General features: G+C 39.7%; 1 protein-coding gene across 3 annotated transcripts in view; it reads left to right on the plus strand.

The window, feature by feature from the left end:
* CHKA (choline kinase alpha) overlaps positions 1–2317 on the plus strand; it is a 36421-nt gene extending 34104 nt beyond the window's left edge. For all 3 annotated transcript variants that reach the window (XM_014060865.2, XM_087715993.1, XM_014060868.2), the window contains 2 exons: positions 976–1057; positions 1794–2317. In XM_014060865.2, coding sequence (XP_013916340.1) covers positions 976–1057; positions 1794–1853 — 142 coding nt within the window. In that variant the 3' untranslated portion in view covers positions 1854–2317. The remainder of the gene's footprint in view (positions 1–975; positions 1058–1793) is intronic.
* The last annotated feature ends 15495 nt before the right edge of the window (positions 2318–17812 follow it).

The following is a 17812-nucleotide window of genomic DNA, read 5'->3' on the forward strand; positions in this document are numbered from 1 at the left end:
CTTGATGTTAATCAACATGCCTCCACTATTTTACTCTGATTAAAAACTAAATGGAAAGTGAATGAGCTACAAATCAAAATTCCATCCTGCAGTATTATTTTTATTTCCAAGAGTACCTACCTAGGCTTAATAGGGTTTCTTAGAAAATAAAAAAATAGCATGGAACATCAGTTGAATGTTTTCTTCGAAATTGTGCATGCTTACCAGTCACCCTCTCTCTCTGAGCCCAACTCACCTGACAGGGTGGTGGTTGTGGGAAAAATAGGAGGAGGAAGTTGTGTTTGATGTTGCTACTTTGAATTATTTATAAAATGATAAAAGTGGAAATAAATAAATAAATAACCCCCCAAAGAAACAGAAGCTTAATGGGGTATTTGGAAGGATATAAAAGTAGAAAAACAGAATTGTCTCTGCTTTGTTATCTTATACTTGATTATTTTAATGTTTCTTAATATTTTTATGCTTTTAGCCACCCAGAGTCATTTGACATGACATGGGCAGCGAATACATTTCATGAATGAATAGGAGGACACAGTCTCTCAGATAAATTATATGGGTGCTTGTGGCTAATAACACCTACTCTTATTAATTTGACTATGTAAAATTAGAGACCATATAAAGTAGCCTTTCAAATTATTAAGAGTCCAGGATACCTGAGAGTTATCTTCTCTATAAAGCTGTTCATATCTGAAGGTCTATTAGAAGGAAACCATCATCTTTAGCTTTTCAGAACATGAGCAGCCCTTTTCTATTATACATTTTAGATTAGAGAAGATAACACGTAGCCTTCCAGGTATGAGGGGCTTCCACCATCCCACATCATGTATCTGTCTTGCCAGGAGTGGTGATGAGTTCAGTTGGAGGACATGTATTGTCCACCTCCCTTTTATATTCTAGTCAAGAGAAGCAAGGGTGGTTTTGTGTTTGGTATCAAAACATACTGTGACCGTATTCAATTATGTTTTTCTTTGACAGGTTTGCTCTTGCATCTCATATCTTCTGGGGTCTGTGGTCCATTATACAGGCAAAGATATCATCTATTGAGTTTGGATACATGGTATGCCTTTTAAAAAGTCCCACATTTTTAAGCATCTACGTCCTTCACAGCTGAGTACTTATGTCTGTGTAAGAAAGAGTTGAGAAATTGGAGCTTTGTAGATTTTGCAGAACTTCTAAGGCCGTTCAGCATGGTCAACGATGAGGAATGCTAGGAATTAGTTTTGTAACATCTGAAGAGTCCAGGCTCCCTACTTGTCTCAGACTGATCTTAATCACCTCCAAAACCCTATGTTTTCAGCATTTAATTTAACTAAAAATCAGTTACTAACGATTGTGAGTATTTGCCTCATCAAGCATTTAATGAATGGTCACCTGGTCATTAAAAAAAATGGCACTTGCTATCACCAGCAACTCGGCTTTGACTGCTTTAATGATACTACATTAAATGTTAGTTAACTATAATTTTGATTCTTCTTAGCTTGTCCTTTTAATTTATTTTCAAAAACTAGTTTATACATATACAGGGCACATAAATTCAGTTTTAAATCCAGGTTGCAGCAAGAATCATTAAATAAGAATTGATACCTGAAAAAGTATTGCATTTCCATCCTAAGTGATGCTAAGTGCTTTCTTAGCATCACTTAGAATGCTCACTGCTATTTGTAAAAGAGAACCAAGTGTCATCAGACAAATAGGTCTGCATGAAATTTTAGTATAATGCTTGTTCCCTGAAATTGGGATACATTGAAGGAGCTTCAGTCTTTTCAATTGTGGTATTTTCCCCCCCCACTTAGGACTATGCACTCTCCAGATTTGATGCCTACTTTGAGCAGAAGAGGAAACTCAAAGTGTGAAGGTTGAAGACTGGACACTCAGTCACTGTACTGTATAAGGAAGGCAGCTGGGCAGAAATTCCACTGTGCTTAGGCTACTGTAGTTGTAATGAAGGTTTTGCAAATTCCAACTACTCGGATGCAATGCTGAAGACTGCACAAAATGGCTGTTTACTTTTTTACAGTTTCATAAGTCTCTGGAATGCAAATTGATAGCTGATGGATAATATAACAGTGCAATATCAAATGTTTTAAATCTAGAAGGTATTATGAGGGAAACCTTGAGTGTTAATGTGAACCATCCCTTATTTCAAAAGCAAGAAGTGTTAACTGTGGGTATCTATTTTTTTAACTAACATATTTTATTGACAATGCATTATATAAACTACCAATTAAGGGGGAAGTTCCAATTCATTCTCATTCATATTCTCTCTCTCTCTCTCTCTCTCTCTCTCTCTCTCTCTCTCTCTCTCTTTCTCTCTCTCCTTCTCTCTCTCTCTCCCTCTCCTTCTCTCTCTCCCTCTTTCTTTCTCTCTCTCTCTTTCTTTCTCTCTCTCTCTCCCTTAAGAGGAAATGATTACACTGTGAATTTTTGCTGAAACCTGTTTGAGCAAAGATCATTGTTATGTGACAGATGTATGTCAGTCAGTTCAGAAAAAGACTGGTAAGCTAACACTAATACATACTGAAAGAACTCAAGAGCGTCTACAACCCGGCTTCTCTTTTCATGCAGTATCTTTCATTTTCTGGTACGTTGGTAGAACAAGGCAATACTGATACATCTCAAACTGGAGCATGCAAGTCTTTCTATTTCCTGTTAGCTTATTTCACAGTTTCAATCCAGGATATGCTAAACGTTCAGCAGCGGTCATGTTGTATTGCATTATTCTTCTCTAAGAAGTTCTCCAGGCTGATAGAAATGGGATGAGTGCCTTGAATTCTTCTAGCAGCTGCTTCTTGCTAAAAGGAGAAAAGTAGGAGCAAACGAAAAGCAGGGAGGAGCTGAGGGATGCTTGGGGCAGTAGTGGCAGGCTGGTGCCTTGTTGGGGCACACTGCTCCTTGTTTAAAAACCCTGCCACCTTTCCAACAGTTAAGTGGATGTTTCTTGTGCAAAGAATGCATTGAACTATGTATGTGAAAACTCGGATAAGTATAAGTTTTGTGAGGGTATCTAGAAAATGTATCTCCTAACTATTCTTTGATGTGCTTTCTGCTTAACTTGTATTGGACAAATAAACTTTTTAAAGTCTTCTTCTTGTAATATTTCATTATTTCTTTGTCCACATTTAAGTCTTGAATTCTGTTTCCCCTTTCCTGTAGCAATGTGCTTGACTTGTACAAGCATCTTCGGTGACTTAGATAGAATGCCAATATGTATGCGATGTTAACACACAAATGCCATAAACATATTTGCAGTTCATTACAGATAACCACAGCTAATCTGTCACCTTGTGATAAGCAACTTACTTTGTTTAGTATAGGTTTACATAGTATGGGTTGATAGTAATATGTAAATCCAAGATTGTGGTTTATAAAATAGAATGTATAGCTTATTGACCTTGTTTAGTAAACCGGAATTTATTATTGTTTAGAACTCTAAGCAAACCTCTATGGTTGCTATCTTTCTTCTCTCCCTTCTCTAGGAGTAATAATTTTGGGATTTTTTTTAACCTTTCAATGCAATAAGGCTCTATAATTTGTCATGGATTCAGGTATTTCTTGATAGTAAAAAGCAAAAAGGATCTTCATTGAGTTCTTACCAAGATTCATGGAGTTAGTGAAATATTATGGGAGATAAATTAAAACAATTGTGGATGAAGGGTTTAACTTGAAATTAAATCCAGAAAGGTGCTGCATTTTGAAAAGCTGGGTTACTGCATAGCTGGAAGATGGTCAGTTGCTACCTTTTTACCCTTGACATAATTCCCAGCTTCTCTGGCAGATTTGCATAATTATGGTCCTTTTCTGAATTAAAAATTGGTCCTTTTTGAATTAAATATTCAAAGAACGGGACATGACATAAGGCTTGTATTATACAGCAGCATGACCATTGCTGCAGTAGAATTTCTCTGAGCCGTTTCCTCTGCCATCCATAAACACACTTGTACTGAAAACCAAAAGTGCTCTCCATAACTTCTTCCAGAACCACCATCAAAATTGCAGTGCATAAACTTGGAGGGAGGCAGGGTGGGGGGGGGGGCAGGGATTCCACTCTTCAAAATGACCATCAAGTCTTCCTGCCGATAACCTTTCCTTTGCTGAAAGCTATAGGTTTAATGGAGGGAGTGGGAATCAATAAGAGTTTCAAGAGATAAGAGTGAATAAAACTGTTTAGCAGAGGGACAGGATTTGAGGACTACTTTATTACATGTTTTAGGCTTACTCTCAATTGTTTGTTTTGTACCTCAAAATAGCCAGAAGCTGAGTTCTAACGATGCAGTATGAGGAGGCTCTGGAAATCACAAAAAAATGCTCTTTTCTATTTATTCTTGAATTTTGCCATTCCTTCATTGATAGCCATTTTGTATTGGATTATTTCAAACTATAAATGCTGCCTTTTTAATCCTTACAGCTAAATCACTTTGGATGTCTGATTAGCATATTAGAGAAAGAATAGCTGACATGGAAGAATCTAAATTACTGTCAGTTCAGTTTATTTTCCTATCCAATAATTCAACTTTGACTAACAAGATCAATGTCCAAAGACAGGAGAGATTATGGCAAACATGCTGTTAATAACACACATCCGTTTTAAATACAGAACAAATTCCATGCTTTGAGATTTTAGAATCAGTTAAATTATTTTGAGAAACTCTTGACACTTTTTTCAAAATGAAAAAAGCCAAATCAATGAGATTATGATGAGGGAGAAAAAAGGATTCCACAGAAGCATTGTGAAGTTTTAAAAGTGAAACCCCTGTTGCAACCCCTAAACCGAGTCCAAAATTATTCAGCTGCACGCTGTTTTCTTCGGCTTAATGTATATAATTAAATGTATATAATGTGTTGAGTGCAATTCCTTCTATCAGGCTAACCTAGCAAAGCTCTGCTCAGGAAATTTCCAAGGAGGAAAAGAAATGATCTTTGTTCCTGCTTCCCTTGGCAGTTCCCCAGTCCCTGCCCACTCCCATACTTTCTGGAGGGATGTCAAAATTTTCCAAATGGATTTTGTAAACCCTTAAGGCAAAAGAAGATCAGCAAAGTAATCACCTCTTTCTCTAGTTTTGTCAGTGAAAAAAATCTGATGGATGAAAAGCATCTGATCTTCCTGTTCCATATCTGTCATTGGACCTTGGCGATCCTATTTTTCTGAAAAGCCACATGAAAAAGTGCTGTTGAGTTTGGTCCAAACCGATCCCTTAGATTTTGAAGTCATGGTGTTCTGCCTGGACCTCATTTCAGGTTTGGCACCATAGAAATTAATTGTCCCCTGCTGCAAGATGATGTGAGATTATCCTGACAGTAGTTCAGTAAGATTCTGCTCTTTATGGGTCATCAAGTATTATCTAGATTTGATTAATCAATTGGGCTACCACATGATTAATTTGGTGAGATTAGGGATTGTCTTCAGGGACATCCATTCTCCAGGATCCTGAATCCCTGGGGGAGCATTCTGGATCAAACAAAAGTATTTCAGCCACTTAAGCAATAAGGAAGGTGGAAGGAGGTAGATTATTTGGGGGGAAAGGAAAGGGGAAGGGAGAGGTGAAGAGATTGAAGAACCAAAATCAAAGATTAAAATATGCTTTAGTGGAAAAATCCACATCTCTGCCATCACAAATTCTTACCGTTGTTTGTTTCCCTAGTAGAGTTTTACCATGAATAAAAATCAGATATATTAAGGATTCAAATATACATGAATATGAAAAATCTATTTTGAGATCACAACTGCAATTTCAGTCAGTTTCCCATATTGAAACTTCTATTTTTCTTACAAGGGAAAAATTGAAACACTGTGGGTACTATAGTCCTATATATTTTATCCAAGAGGAACCTAAAATTGCCATGGGGGATATAATCTGATTATCAGAAAGTGAAAATGTAAAAAAAAAATCCCATGTAAGTGCTTTGTAATTTCCATTTCATGTCTAAATTAAGGATAAGATTAATGTGTCCTCAGACCAGATTAATTACTGCTGGGTCTATGGTTCCTACAAAAATTGTACTACCGGTTCTGTGCCTGTGGCTTGGCGGGCGTGGCTCGATGGGCATGGCAGGGGAAGGTTACTGTAAAATCCCCATTCCTCCCCACCCTACTAACCTGCTTTCGAGCTCCATTCTCCTGTTCAGGGCAACAAAAGAAGATCAGCTGGGAGGCAGCAGGGATGGGGCTAGCCTATTTGCCGGTTCTCTGAACTACTCAAAATTTCTGCTACCGATTCTCCAGAACCTGTCAGAACTGGCTGAATACTACCTCTGGGTTCTTCCCATAGTTCTGAACATTTAAGGTATCTATACATATCGGCTTTATAAACCTATTTAGTATACTCAATGTAGTACACATTTCTTGTTCAAATTAGCCAAACAAGCAATCTTTGTGTTTACAGAGCCCATCTTTGAAACTGCTGGATTAGGTTTTGGAGTAGCAAACACAATGTCCTTTATTACTGACTGCTACCCAAATTACTCTTGAAGGGTTTACGTTTTTTTTCTCAGGCCTTCATCTTTTCTGCCTTTCCTTTTATCAGTTAAATCTGTTGGTTATTAGAATGTGCAGTTAAAGCATTTTAAAAAGCCCTACCAGCCTTCATTCTTGCTTTTGTCCACATAGGGTACATAGATTTGCATTTCACCTATCACAGGAAACCCCACACTTCTCTTTTATGTCTGAATTCATAGCCGTGCTTCAGAGCAAAGAAATAGCTCTGGAAGATACTGTACTGAAGTTACCCATAAAGTAACAAAGATGGAGAATGAATGAATGAATGAATGAATGAATGAATGAATGAATGAATGATCATCACTTGGAATGAAGCCAGACATTGAATAGCAAAAAAGAAAAGAAAACAATAATTTCCCATTAAATGAACAATGGCATAAATGTGGCAATAACTATCAGGATAAATGCCCCATAGCATTTGTCATGTATAAATAGACCCACATGGAGATGTCATTGTCAAAAGATTCACGTTAGGCTGGTAGAGGAGAAGAAAGAAGGGCACATCAGAAGCAGTGGGAGAGGGTGTTTGTTACATTTCATTATAAGTATAAATGCAGTTTTTTTTTTAAAAAAAAAACATCCAGTGAACTCTGAGTAACTATCACTTAAAGCCTATAGAGACTGTGGCTCCCATTTAAAATCAGAAAATATGGCTGGTAGCCAGCCTCACTATTTTTCCCACCAGCTCTAATGAACCTGATTAGCTTTCTGTACATTCCATTTCTCTTCTAAAGCTGTAGGCAAGATTCTTCCCACCCTTTGGTTTGGAGATCTTGCCTACTTGTGTATTCTCTCAGAAGCAGCAGCTTCAAGTTCATTAATGATAAAGCCAGAAAATTGAAGGGGGGGAACACGCACGGGGAGCAGCTCTTGGCAGTTTCCTCAAACTAAATTTCTTCACTGCCACAATGCCCATATTTTGTCAATAGGCCCAGTGTGACAGCTCAGCCTGTCTCAAAGCCTGTAGCACATAACCAGCCCTACTCTTTAAAATGCCATCCAATTCCAGTTCTATTGCTGCCATGGCAGAGTTTCAGGGTGGAATGGCACAAGGACCGTGGGAATCAGTAGAAAGGGGAATGGGTCAAGATGCGGAAGGTTCAATTAAACATACGTAGGTGCATATGCGTGCATTCACACACACATACACAGCATGTAAGTTTAATCAGAACAGAGCTGGAAGGGATGTTGGAGGTCTTGTAGCCCAGCCCAATGCTCAGGCAGGAGACCCTATACCAGCGATGGCGAACCTTTTTGGCATTGAGTGCCAAAAAGAGAACACTTCGCGCTTCTCTGGGCCGTGAACAGGAAGAGGAGCTGCCCAGGGGGCATGCACGTGCCAGAAAATGAACTTCCGGTTTCCAGTGCAGTCTTCTGGTTACTGCCGCGCATGCGTACAAACCAATCAACTGGCCAGTATTCATGCTCACAGCGGAAAATGGAAGACCAGCTCTTTGGTTTCCAGCACTGCCACACACACAAAGGCCAGCTGATTGTCGCATGCGCATGCACACCAGAAACCTGGAAGAGGAACAGGTTATGCCGCGCGTGCCAGGTGACATGGCTCCGGGTGACACTTTGGGTATGCGTGCCACAGGTTCACCATCACATCCCTATACCATTTTAGACAAGTGACTGCCCAGTCTTTTCTTTAAAAACTGCAGTAATGAAACATCCACAGCTTCTGAAGGCAAGCTGTTCCACTGGTTAATTGTCCTCACTATATCTATTTCGTGTCTTTCCTTACTATTTCCTGTCAGAGATCTGAGCTGGAACTTGCCCAGCAAATCAGACTAGAATTAAGGTAAGACTTTATTCAGAATCTTGTTTGGGTATTTTTTCAATCCATTCCATTTTTAGACACAGCAAGCTGTGGCACAATGCAGGCCAAAGGAGTAGGAAATTGTAATAAATTCAGACTGACAATTCTGACTGGCAGTATGTTCCCTGCTTGACATCTCTCTGCATTAGGGAGAAGGTTATCTGCCTACAGATAACCTTTGTTATTCCTACAAACCTTTTGCAATAAAGAACAATGGGAACTCATACATGTCCTGCACTCTTTGCACCAAGGTAAGGGCTGGTGTCCTTTCTGAAATTTCTCTTACTGAACTAATAAGGAGCTCAAAATGGACACATGGAATCTTGACACAAAGCCTGATTTAGACAAGGAAGAAGCAACCTCTTGCATTGCATTTAGAATGGCAGATTGACAGCTGCTCCCCTGACAATTTACACCTGTCAAGATCTTCCTGAATAGAGCTACTTACTTTAACATGTAGCCAAAGGACATCACACCACTCCTCCCTCTCTAGGAGAAAAGCTTTTGTTCTCTTGAAGCAGTTTTGGGGAGGAAAGAGAGAGACAGCTAATTAGGTAACTACTGTGGCTATGAAAGATTGTTTCTGGGCTCTGATAAAAGTCTATGAGAAGCTAGGAAACAGGCGGCAGATGTAAAAATGTCCTTTGAGTTTCTGGTATCAGGTCATACCAGAATGTTTACCATATGGAGAGCAACTGTCCAGGGATGGCTGCTATAGAAAAAGAGGTGGAATCAAAATACTTTCAACTCAAGTCAGAATCTATAAACTGAGAGCACTGGGTTCATGTTGGCTTTCAACAGAGTCACAAACAGGACAATGAGACACCCCTGCCTCCTCAGGTTTAAGCTCTAAGTCCCATCCCCACCTCCACCTTAGTCACGAGAATGTGTAAGTTATGACAACTTGCAGCAGAATGGCATAAGATCAGAGACACTGTAGGCTATGCAAAGTTTACAGAAACTGAAAAGAGTGTCGCAAGTGGCCAAACCCAAGCTATAAATACTGCACTGAGTAAATTTCATAAAGCTTGCCAGACTCCTTGGAGAGGTTACTATCAGGTTTTTCTACTCCTTGATTCCAAACAGTTGCTTCAAAGCAACTGTTTTGCTGATATCAAAATCCCTGTTCTGTTACGAATAACTAAAAGTGAAAACACCTTAACATGAATCTTGAAAGTAAGCTTGACTGAGCAGGAGCAATAATGGAAAAGAGTCCGTGTGGACGTAAGTTCTGTAACCAGCTAATTTGAGAGGGCCGGTGTGGTGTCCTGTAGTGATGAACGCATTGAGACACTGGAGTTTAATACTCTCTCTCAACTTTAGGTAGTCTATATCAGTAGTGGTATTCAGCAGGTTCTGACCAGTTCTGGAGAACCGATAGTGGAAATTTTGAGTAGTTCAGAGAACCGATAAATACCACCTCTGACTGGCCCCGCCCCCATCTATTCTCTACCTCTTGAGTCCCAGCTGATTGGGAGGGAATGGGGATTTTACAATATCCTTCCTCTGCCGCTGCCCACCAAGCCATACCCACCAAGTCACTGCCACAGAACTGTAGTAAACATTTTTGAATCCCACCACTGGTCTATACAAACTAACAATCTGCTGCTGGAGTCAATTTGGCGTCACTGAATATCTTCCTCATCATCCTTGGTAGAAAATAGAAGTAGAAAATAAATCATGATGGGCACTGGAAGTATAGAAAAGTCCTCTCCCTCTGAAAATTCAATATGGCCAGCTGATAAAGGACGATCAATCCTGCTATATAGGCCTGTTCAAAAGTATCTCATTCCAACCACATGGGTTTACAATCATATGATTATAATTTCACTCATGTCCCCGAGTCACTGAGTCACCGACAGCTGATTGAAATACCACATGAAGCTGCTGCTGGACAACTGCACCTCAGGTATGCGTGAATCAGCTAGAAGAGTTGCTTCATTGTGAAAACTTGCTTCATAGTTCTTCTTCTCGTGCTTTCAACATAACCAGGAACTCAGAGAATGCTCATTATGAATAGTCGTCTGGATATGACCCAGGCCAGAAAAGATATTTCTCTCACTTAAAGGAGTGCAACTAAACTATACCTTCTCTATATTGTCTTATGTTCAACAAGTTACCTGTTGTGTCACAGGTGGGTTTCAAAAAATGTTACTACCAGTTTGGTGGGCATGGCATGTAATTGAGTGGGCATGAACACTCAGTCACATGACCCTCTCACCAAGCCATGTCACCAAAACGGTGGCAAAAAGTTTTCACCGGGGGGTGGGGGGGGCTCCCGGCTCACTGGAGCTAAGGGAACGCCTGCAAACTACCTAGTAAGAAAAAAAGTTTTTGTCCTCCCTGCCCCCAGGAACACTCTTCAGGCTTCAGCAGGGCTGTGGGAAGTCAAAAACACTCCTGTTTTTGTGAAAAATGGGTAGAAAATGGGCTGTTTTTCACAAAATGGAGGCATTTTTGCCTTTCCCCCAGTTCTGCTGAAGCCTCCATTTTTGCAAAAAACGGTCCATCTCTGAGGCCTCTCTGGGACTGGCATGCACACACCATTAAAAAAGGGGGGAAATTACATTTTTTTCAATGAAGATTGTTCTGCACATGTGCAGAACAGAAAATAAAAATGGCGGCACTCAGGATAGAACCGGTATGGTCACGTGTCCGGCTGAGTTACTACCTATTCAGCCGAACTGGGCCAAACCAGTAGGAATCCACCTCTGTGTTGTGTCTTTTCCACTGCTCCAAGACCAGGAACGTCCATAGGAAACAGTTGAATAAAGGTGGTGCTTCAATCACGCTGTCATGGCTGCCATCTTGACTTTCTTTATCACACCCTGTGAACATTTTTGTCCAAGACATACAAATCATGAGTAGATTTTTCTGTTGTTTTCTTTAATGAGACTTTCAGCAGAACTGGAGGTCTGCAAGAATCACAACCCAAACAAGCAGATTAATTGACACACAATCCCAGGCAAACTTTAATCAATAATAATAATCAAATATACTATGCTGATATTCTCAGAGGAACACTTATTCTCATGCAGGCTGTTTACACAATGCTTAAGCACTCTGTAAGTGGCAGCTTTTAAGCAACTTTAATTGTCATCTCAAAATAAATCTCAGCAGCATCTGATTTACTCGTACTTGGATGAATGGAAGACTATCTGCAGATCCCAGGATTGCAGGCTAAAGAAGAGGAAAACAAAAGTCAGGAAGGATGAATCACTTCTGTTATTGCTTTTCCAAGAAACCATCAGGAACCGAGCTTGACTTAAGGATGTTATTATCTTGACAATATTCTAAATATCCTACTGTCCATTGTGTTGACTTACTTTGTAACAGATTTCCTTAACCTGTATTATACTTGCCTAAAAAACAACCTCACCATAAAATCTCAAGCAAAGTGGTGGGAGCATTTCAAGTCACAGAGTACAATGTTCTTTAACAAAGAGGCCATAGTTTCTACTTTCTCTGCATGTCACCCCATTGGAGATACCACCTCCTGCCCTCCCCCCTCCCCCAATGTAGAAATGGTATTAACTGCTCTGGTAGATCCCAATGGCTTCCCACAATGATTTAACGTCTGGACACCAGGATGTTGGTGGGCAGAATCTGAAGAATTATGGAAGAGTCTACAAACGTTCCTTTTAAAAAGCATCTGAAAACATTCTTCCATAAACAAAACAGGAACTAATTCAAGATACTGATTTACCAAAGAGATGGGAAAAAATGATTCTGCTCATAGTAAATGGATATTGTAATTGAACTAATATGTCCTTATATGTTGCACTTATAAGTTTGAATTCTTTGCATAGAGCAGGACATCCATTTTTTACTGATAAGGTACTTGTAATCTGTCTCACATATGATCTACATCTGTCTTCCCTTTCCTCCCCATTTCCTCTCAAATCACACAAATTTTAATCCTATATCTATCTAGCTGCATCTGACGACATGACCTGTAGCTCACAAAACTATTATTTTTAATGAATTTGTTAGTCTGAAAAATGCTACCAGACTTTTTTTTTAGCTATCACAGATTAACATGATTCCCCTACTATGTTTACAAAGTCAGATAAATCATTACTATTTACTTACATGACCTCTGGAATAATACACTGAAATATCACGTCCTGGTAAATCAGTAGAAGATTTTTTTTAACAAAAATATCCATTTATAGAATAGGTTGAAATGCATTGCTTTGAATACATTGGATAAGTGGGAGAGTATTTACTAAGGATTGGTTATAATTAGTTGCAATTCCTTTGATGCTGGTGATTCAACTTGGGTGATATTAACTAATTAATGGATTAATGTCACACTAACATTGATTTATATAGTTTGCTCTTACAGCAAATCTATCAGTTCCTGAATAATTTTCCTATGCACAGGATGCTGTTTTTCTACTCATTCCCAGGAAGTTTTAGAATTCTAAAATTCTTGTCACATTTCCTTTTGTGCATTTTTCCTTAGTGATGTCAGTTGGTACAGAATACTATTGCTTTTGTTTTCTGTCCCACCACTGTGCCTGACTCAGAAGGCTCCCTGATGGCTTTGTTCCCTAATCTGAAAACATGCCAGAGAAGATATTTCTTCATGAGGACTTCACACGAGATTTAATTGATAAGATGGGGAAACTGTAGGCTGCTGCAGAGATTGTTGACAGTGAAAGGCAGACGTATATACAGCCGCACACCTTTCCTTGATCTTGGAAATAATATAAATGCAAATAACCCACACTCCATCTATAAGCCAGCTTGGTCTAGTGGCTAAGGCACCGAGCTAGAAAGTGAGAGACTGTGAGTTCTAGTCCTGTCTTAGTGTAAAAGCTGGCTCAGTAACTTTGGGCTATTTAATCTTGGCCCAATAAGGTTGTTATGTGGGGAAAATAGGAGGAGAAAGGAGTATCAGACTTGTCTGCTTGACTTGTTTATTGAAAGTAATAAAAGGGTGGGATAAAAGTAAAAAAAAGCAAGACTGTTCTTCATTTTTTAAAAAAAGTTAAAAATTGTTTACTTTCTATCTCATTAAACAGGAATCATTCAAATAAAAAAAAACCAGTTCTTGCCACAGTACTGACTTTCACTATAAAGAGTCACCTAACATTTCCCTGATATTTAGCCATGAACAAAATTTAACTTTGAGTTTGGCAGCAGGGGTGGGTGGGGAATCTAGAGTCCACCTGATTCATCATTTGCCCTGGTTTTCTCTTATTTATATAGACTCTGCTTCCATCTTTAGCCTAGCAATTCAGGGTCACTGAAGCCTAAATTCAAATACCATATGTTTATTTTTAGCCTGATTGCCTTTCGTAGATTCTTTCCATACAATTGATCTTTTGTACTCTTGAGAAATTGCCCTTGCACAATGAAATGAAAACAAATAGTTCACTGCAATCCTGGTTCCACTTTCAGCCTCAGCCGCTAAATACTACCACCGCTCAAATTAAGATATTGACCAGTTTTAATCAAAGGATGCTTCCCTTCACAGAAATTCCTGCAGGTGAGAAGAAAGCAAATCAAAGGCTTTAGGTGATATAATTGCTGTTCAAGCAGCTCTGTTTGACAGGGCTTGTTTTGAGTGCTACTGCCACTCCTAACACAAGTGGAAAAGCTGAACCAGATGCCCATCACAAACAACTTAGTCCTTGATCTAAATGAACAATGGGGTCACTTGGAAACAGGCCATTGGGCAGACTGCATCATACAATCCCAGTGATCATTCATATTGTCAGGCCCAGATTTCTCCAGTAAGGCCTGTCCAAAAAGCTGCTGATGGCTGGTATGCATAGATGGAAATGAGGACATTGCAGTCCCAAATGACATCTTCAGGAAGGAAGAACAGGGATGTTTCATTGATAAAAATAATTGTTACAAAAATGTGGATTCTGGAGTTTTCTACTTCTGGAAGTGGAAGAAGGCACAAGAGATTGATGCTTTCCAGGCATCTGTGTAGTCTTCCAACATAATTGAAGCTCTATTTGGCATAGGCTATCTGCAGGACTGCCTTTCTCTAAGGGCATCTACCTATCCTACCAGAAGGGATCCTACCTGGTCTCTTCCCTAAAACCTTTTCACTCTATGGGAGTTAGGAATTGTGTCTTTTCTCTTTCAGCCCCTGCTCTATAGAACACTTTTCCCCTTGATGTTCAGCAGGCCCTTGTCCTCCTAGCCTTCCAAAAAGCACTGGAGCTGTTTCTATTTTTAGAATTTGCTGCCAGAATTATCAGCCAATATGCCCAAAAGCTAGTCAGTAATCAAGAGATGTATAGTCCCGATATATCCATAGACTTCATGTCTATGGAGATTCTTAGTCAGTCAGGTCATAGATGTCCCAAAGGTGCTTTTTTCAAGAGGCAACTGGACCTTCTGGTTTTTTTCTTTGAAGACGTTTCGCTTCTCAAATTGGTGTAGAGCCTTCTTGGAACTGTTGAAAGGACTGTGTTGTAGAAACAGTTCAACAGTTCCAAGAACGCTCCACACCAATTTGCTTCTTGGATGAGAGGCGAACTGTCTTCAAAGAAAAACTGGAAACTCCAGTTGCCTCTTGAAAAAAAGCATCTTTGGGGCATCCAGAGTCTTCAGTTTGTAAGGCACTTTGGTGACACAAAAACTTCTCCAGCTGTGTCCGATGAAAGGATGGGGATATCAAGTCATATTTGTAGATGTTGTGAACTGCCATTTTGTAGATACTCCTCTTCTCCACAGTTGTTTTATCTGGGACCTTGGAGAGAACCACATTTGGAATACTGTGTTCAGTTCTGGTGGCCACAATATAAAATAGATGCTGAGTTCCTGGAAAGAGTGCAGAGAAGAGCATCAAAGACAATCAGTGGTCTGGAGGTTAAACCATCTGATGAATGGTTAAGGGAATTAAGTATGGCTAGTCCAACAAAGAAAAAGGTTAGGGGTTGCATGATAGCTGTTTTCCAGTACTTGAAGGATAGTCAGAGAGATGAGGGGGGTGACTTATTCTCCAAAACACCTGAGGGAAGGACAAGAAGCAGTGATGGAAGCTCCTTAAAGCTTCCCAATCCTACCTGGAGCTAAGGAGAAATTTCCTGACATTGAAATATATTAATTATATTAATTAATATATATTAATAAGAGCCAAGGTGGCGCAGTGGTTAAAAAGCAGCACTGCAGGCTACTGCTAGATCAGCAGGTCAGCGGTTCAAATCTCACCGGCTCAGGGTTGACTCAGCCTTCCATCCTTCCGAGGTGGGTAAAATGAGGACCCAGATTGTTGGGGGCAATATGCTGACTCTCTGTAAACCGCTTAGAGAGGCCTGAAAGGCCTATGAAGCGGTATATAAGTCTACTGCTATTGCTATTGCTATTGCTATTGCTAATTCAATGGAATAGCTTGCCTTCCAGAGTTGTGGGTGCCCCATCAGTGGAAGTTTTCAAGAAAAAAAATGAACCTTCATTTATCCAGGATGACATAAGGATTTTTTCCTTGGACAGGGAGTTGGATTACCTCTGGAGTTGCAGCCCTATGAGATGATAAGTTCCCACACAAGAGACCTGCATCATACCTTTGTTGACCTACAATGTGGAGGAACTGTCAGGGAACAAAAACGATGGATTCCAAGTCAAGATTTGCCTTTTAAGGCCTTCTGCTGGACAAATAAAGGAGTGGGGCTTGACCTTGGCAACCTTGGAACTTTCAGCCCTTTGTTCAACTTAATGAGAGCATCACATTCTGCATAAAGGATGTGTAGAGATGATAATCAGTAATTCTTACTGGCTGAAGTCCCAAATGCCAGTATCTTCATCCTTAATGGCTGAAATAACTTGGAGTGGATTATAGCCGACACTTTATACTGCATTCCATTTACTTTTGTCCCTGTTGGAACATGGGTATTTTTAGAAATAAACAGGGAACGCCATCTGTAAATAAAACCAATTTATATTCAGCTGAATTATATCCTATCCCATAGTATTTCCAAAGTAGGCACCTACCTTAACTCTCCACCAGATGGAGGTATAGTTCCATTGGCAGCTAAACAATCAGAACTGTGAGTGACTATTGTAAAAATAGAGGCTCCCTGGACTTGTCCATGGCATTCACTTGGCCAACAATATAAAAGTGGTGTGGCACTTTTTTTTTTTTTGCAGAAGTGTTTTCCCCTACTTGTTGGTTAGTTTAGACCTACAGCCTCAATCTCTTGGTCATTTTTCATTCAACTACTAATAGGATCCAACCCTGATGAATTATTTGATCTAGAATCAGTCAATGTTGACTAGATCTTTTCAAGTGCTACAGAGAAATGGGCATGGGGCAGATTGATTCCATTATTTGTAAAGTTAAATTCTCATATAATGGGACAGGAATCTTCTCTTTACATTTCGCTCCTTCTCTTACATTTCATGTACTGAATACCAACAGGAAACTCCAATTAAGGATCCAGAAATGGTCTCAAGCCACCAAGAACTCTGCTGTTGCTTTTAATTTCATCTTCACATTTGCTTTGATTTGGCAAACTGGTGCCCTCCAGGTATGGTGGAAATCTACCATGATTGAGAATTATGATACTGGAATTATGACTGAAAGTCCAACCCACTTAGATCAAGGAAGCCAAAAACTATTCTGCTTTTGCAATGACCAATGATATCCCAATTCATTCCCTTGTATGTACACAAGGTTGTGGAAAGTCTTGAAGTCAACTGATCCAGCTCTCTTATTTCAGTCATTCTTTTGAAAATGAATTTTACTTGGAAGGAAGAAAGAGGGTAGAAGACTTTATACTATTTCAGATAAATGATTGTCCACTCTCTTTTTTAAAACCTCCAGTGTTGGAGCATCTACAACTTCTGGAGGCAAGTCATTTCACTGATTAATAGTTCTCACTGTCAGGAAATTTCTCCTTAGTTCTAAATTGGATGAATTCTATCTTGATTGATTCCCAAAATGGGACACCTGGAGTTTCAGATGGATAGGCAGTGGCCAACTTCTATCATAGAGATCAAGCAGCAGGATGATCATCTGACATAGCAGGGTTAGGAAAAGATCCCCAGCCCTCACATATGCTGAAAGACCAAGTGAGTGCAACATAAATGTTCAGTGGGGCTCCTTGAAATCAAAAAACATGCCTGAGTCCAATTTTGGGAGTCCAATTTTTGTTGGCAAATAATTTTCCTTCTGGGATCTGATTACCCAAATATGTGCTTCTTCTAATTTCTTGACTGACTTTGGACTGGTGCAAGACCACTCTCAACTCTCACCCCTGGATCTAGATTTGCCTGCATGAAATCTTGGATTTCCCTAAAATACAGTCAGGGAAAATATAAAGCAGTTTCCAGAAATCCTAGTCACTTCAGTTATCTTCCAACATTCCTGTTTGGAGGAATAATGAGGAATGGATCACACTCGGAGAAGTGGTTGTGGGGTCAATAATAGCTGACATTGCCTCTACCCCACATCCTCCTCCTCCTCCTCCTCCTCCTCCTCCTCCTCCTCCTCCTCCTCCTCCTCCTCCTCCTCCTCCTCCTCCTCCTCC

The sequence above is a fragment of the Thamnophis sirtalis genome, unplaced genomic scaffold, assembly GCF_051295495.1.
Source record: "Thamnophis sirtalis isolate CommonGarterSnake01/CBP01778 unplaced genomic scaffold, rThaSir2_p1.2 scaffold_1, whole genome shotgun sequence".
Lineage (NCBI taxonomy): Eukaryota > Metazoa > Chordata > Lepidosauria > Squamata > Natricidae > Thamnophis > Thamnophis sirtalis.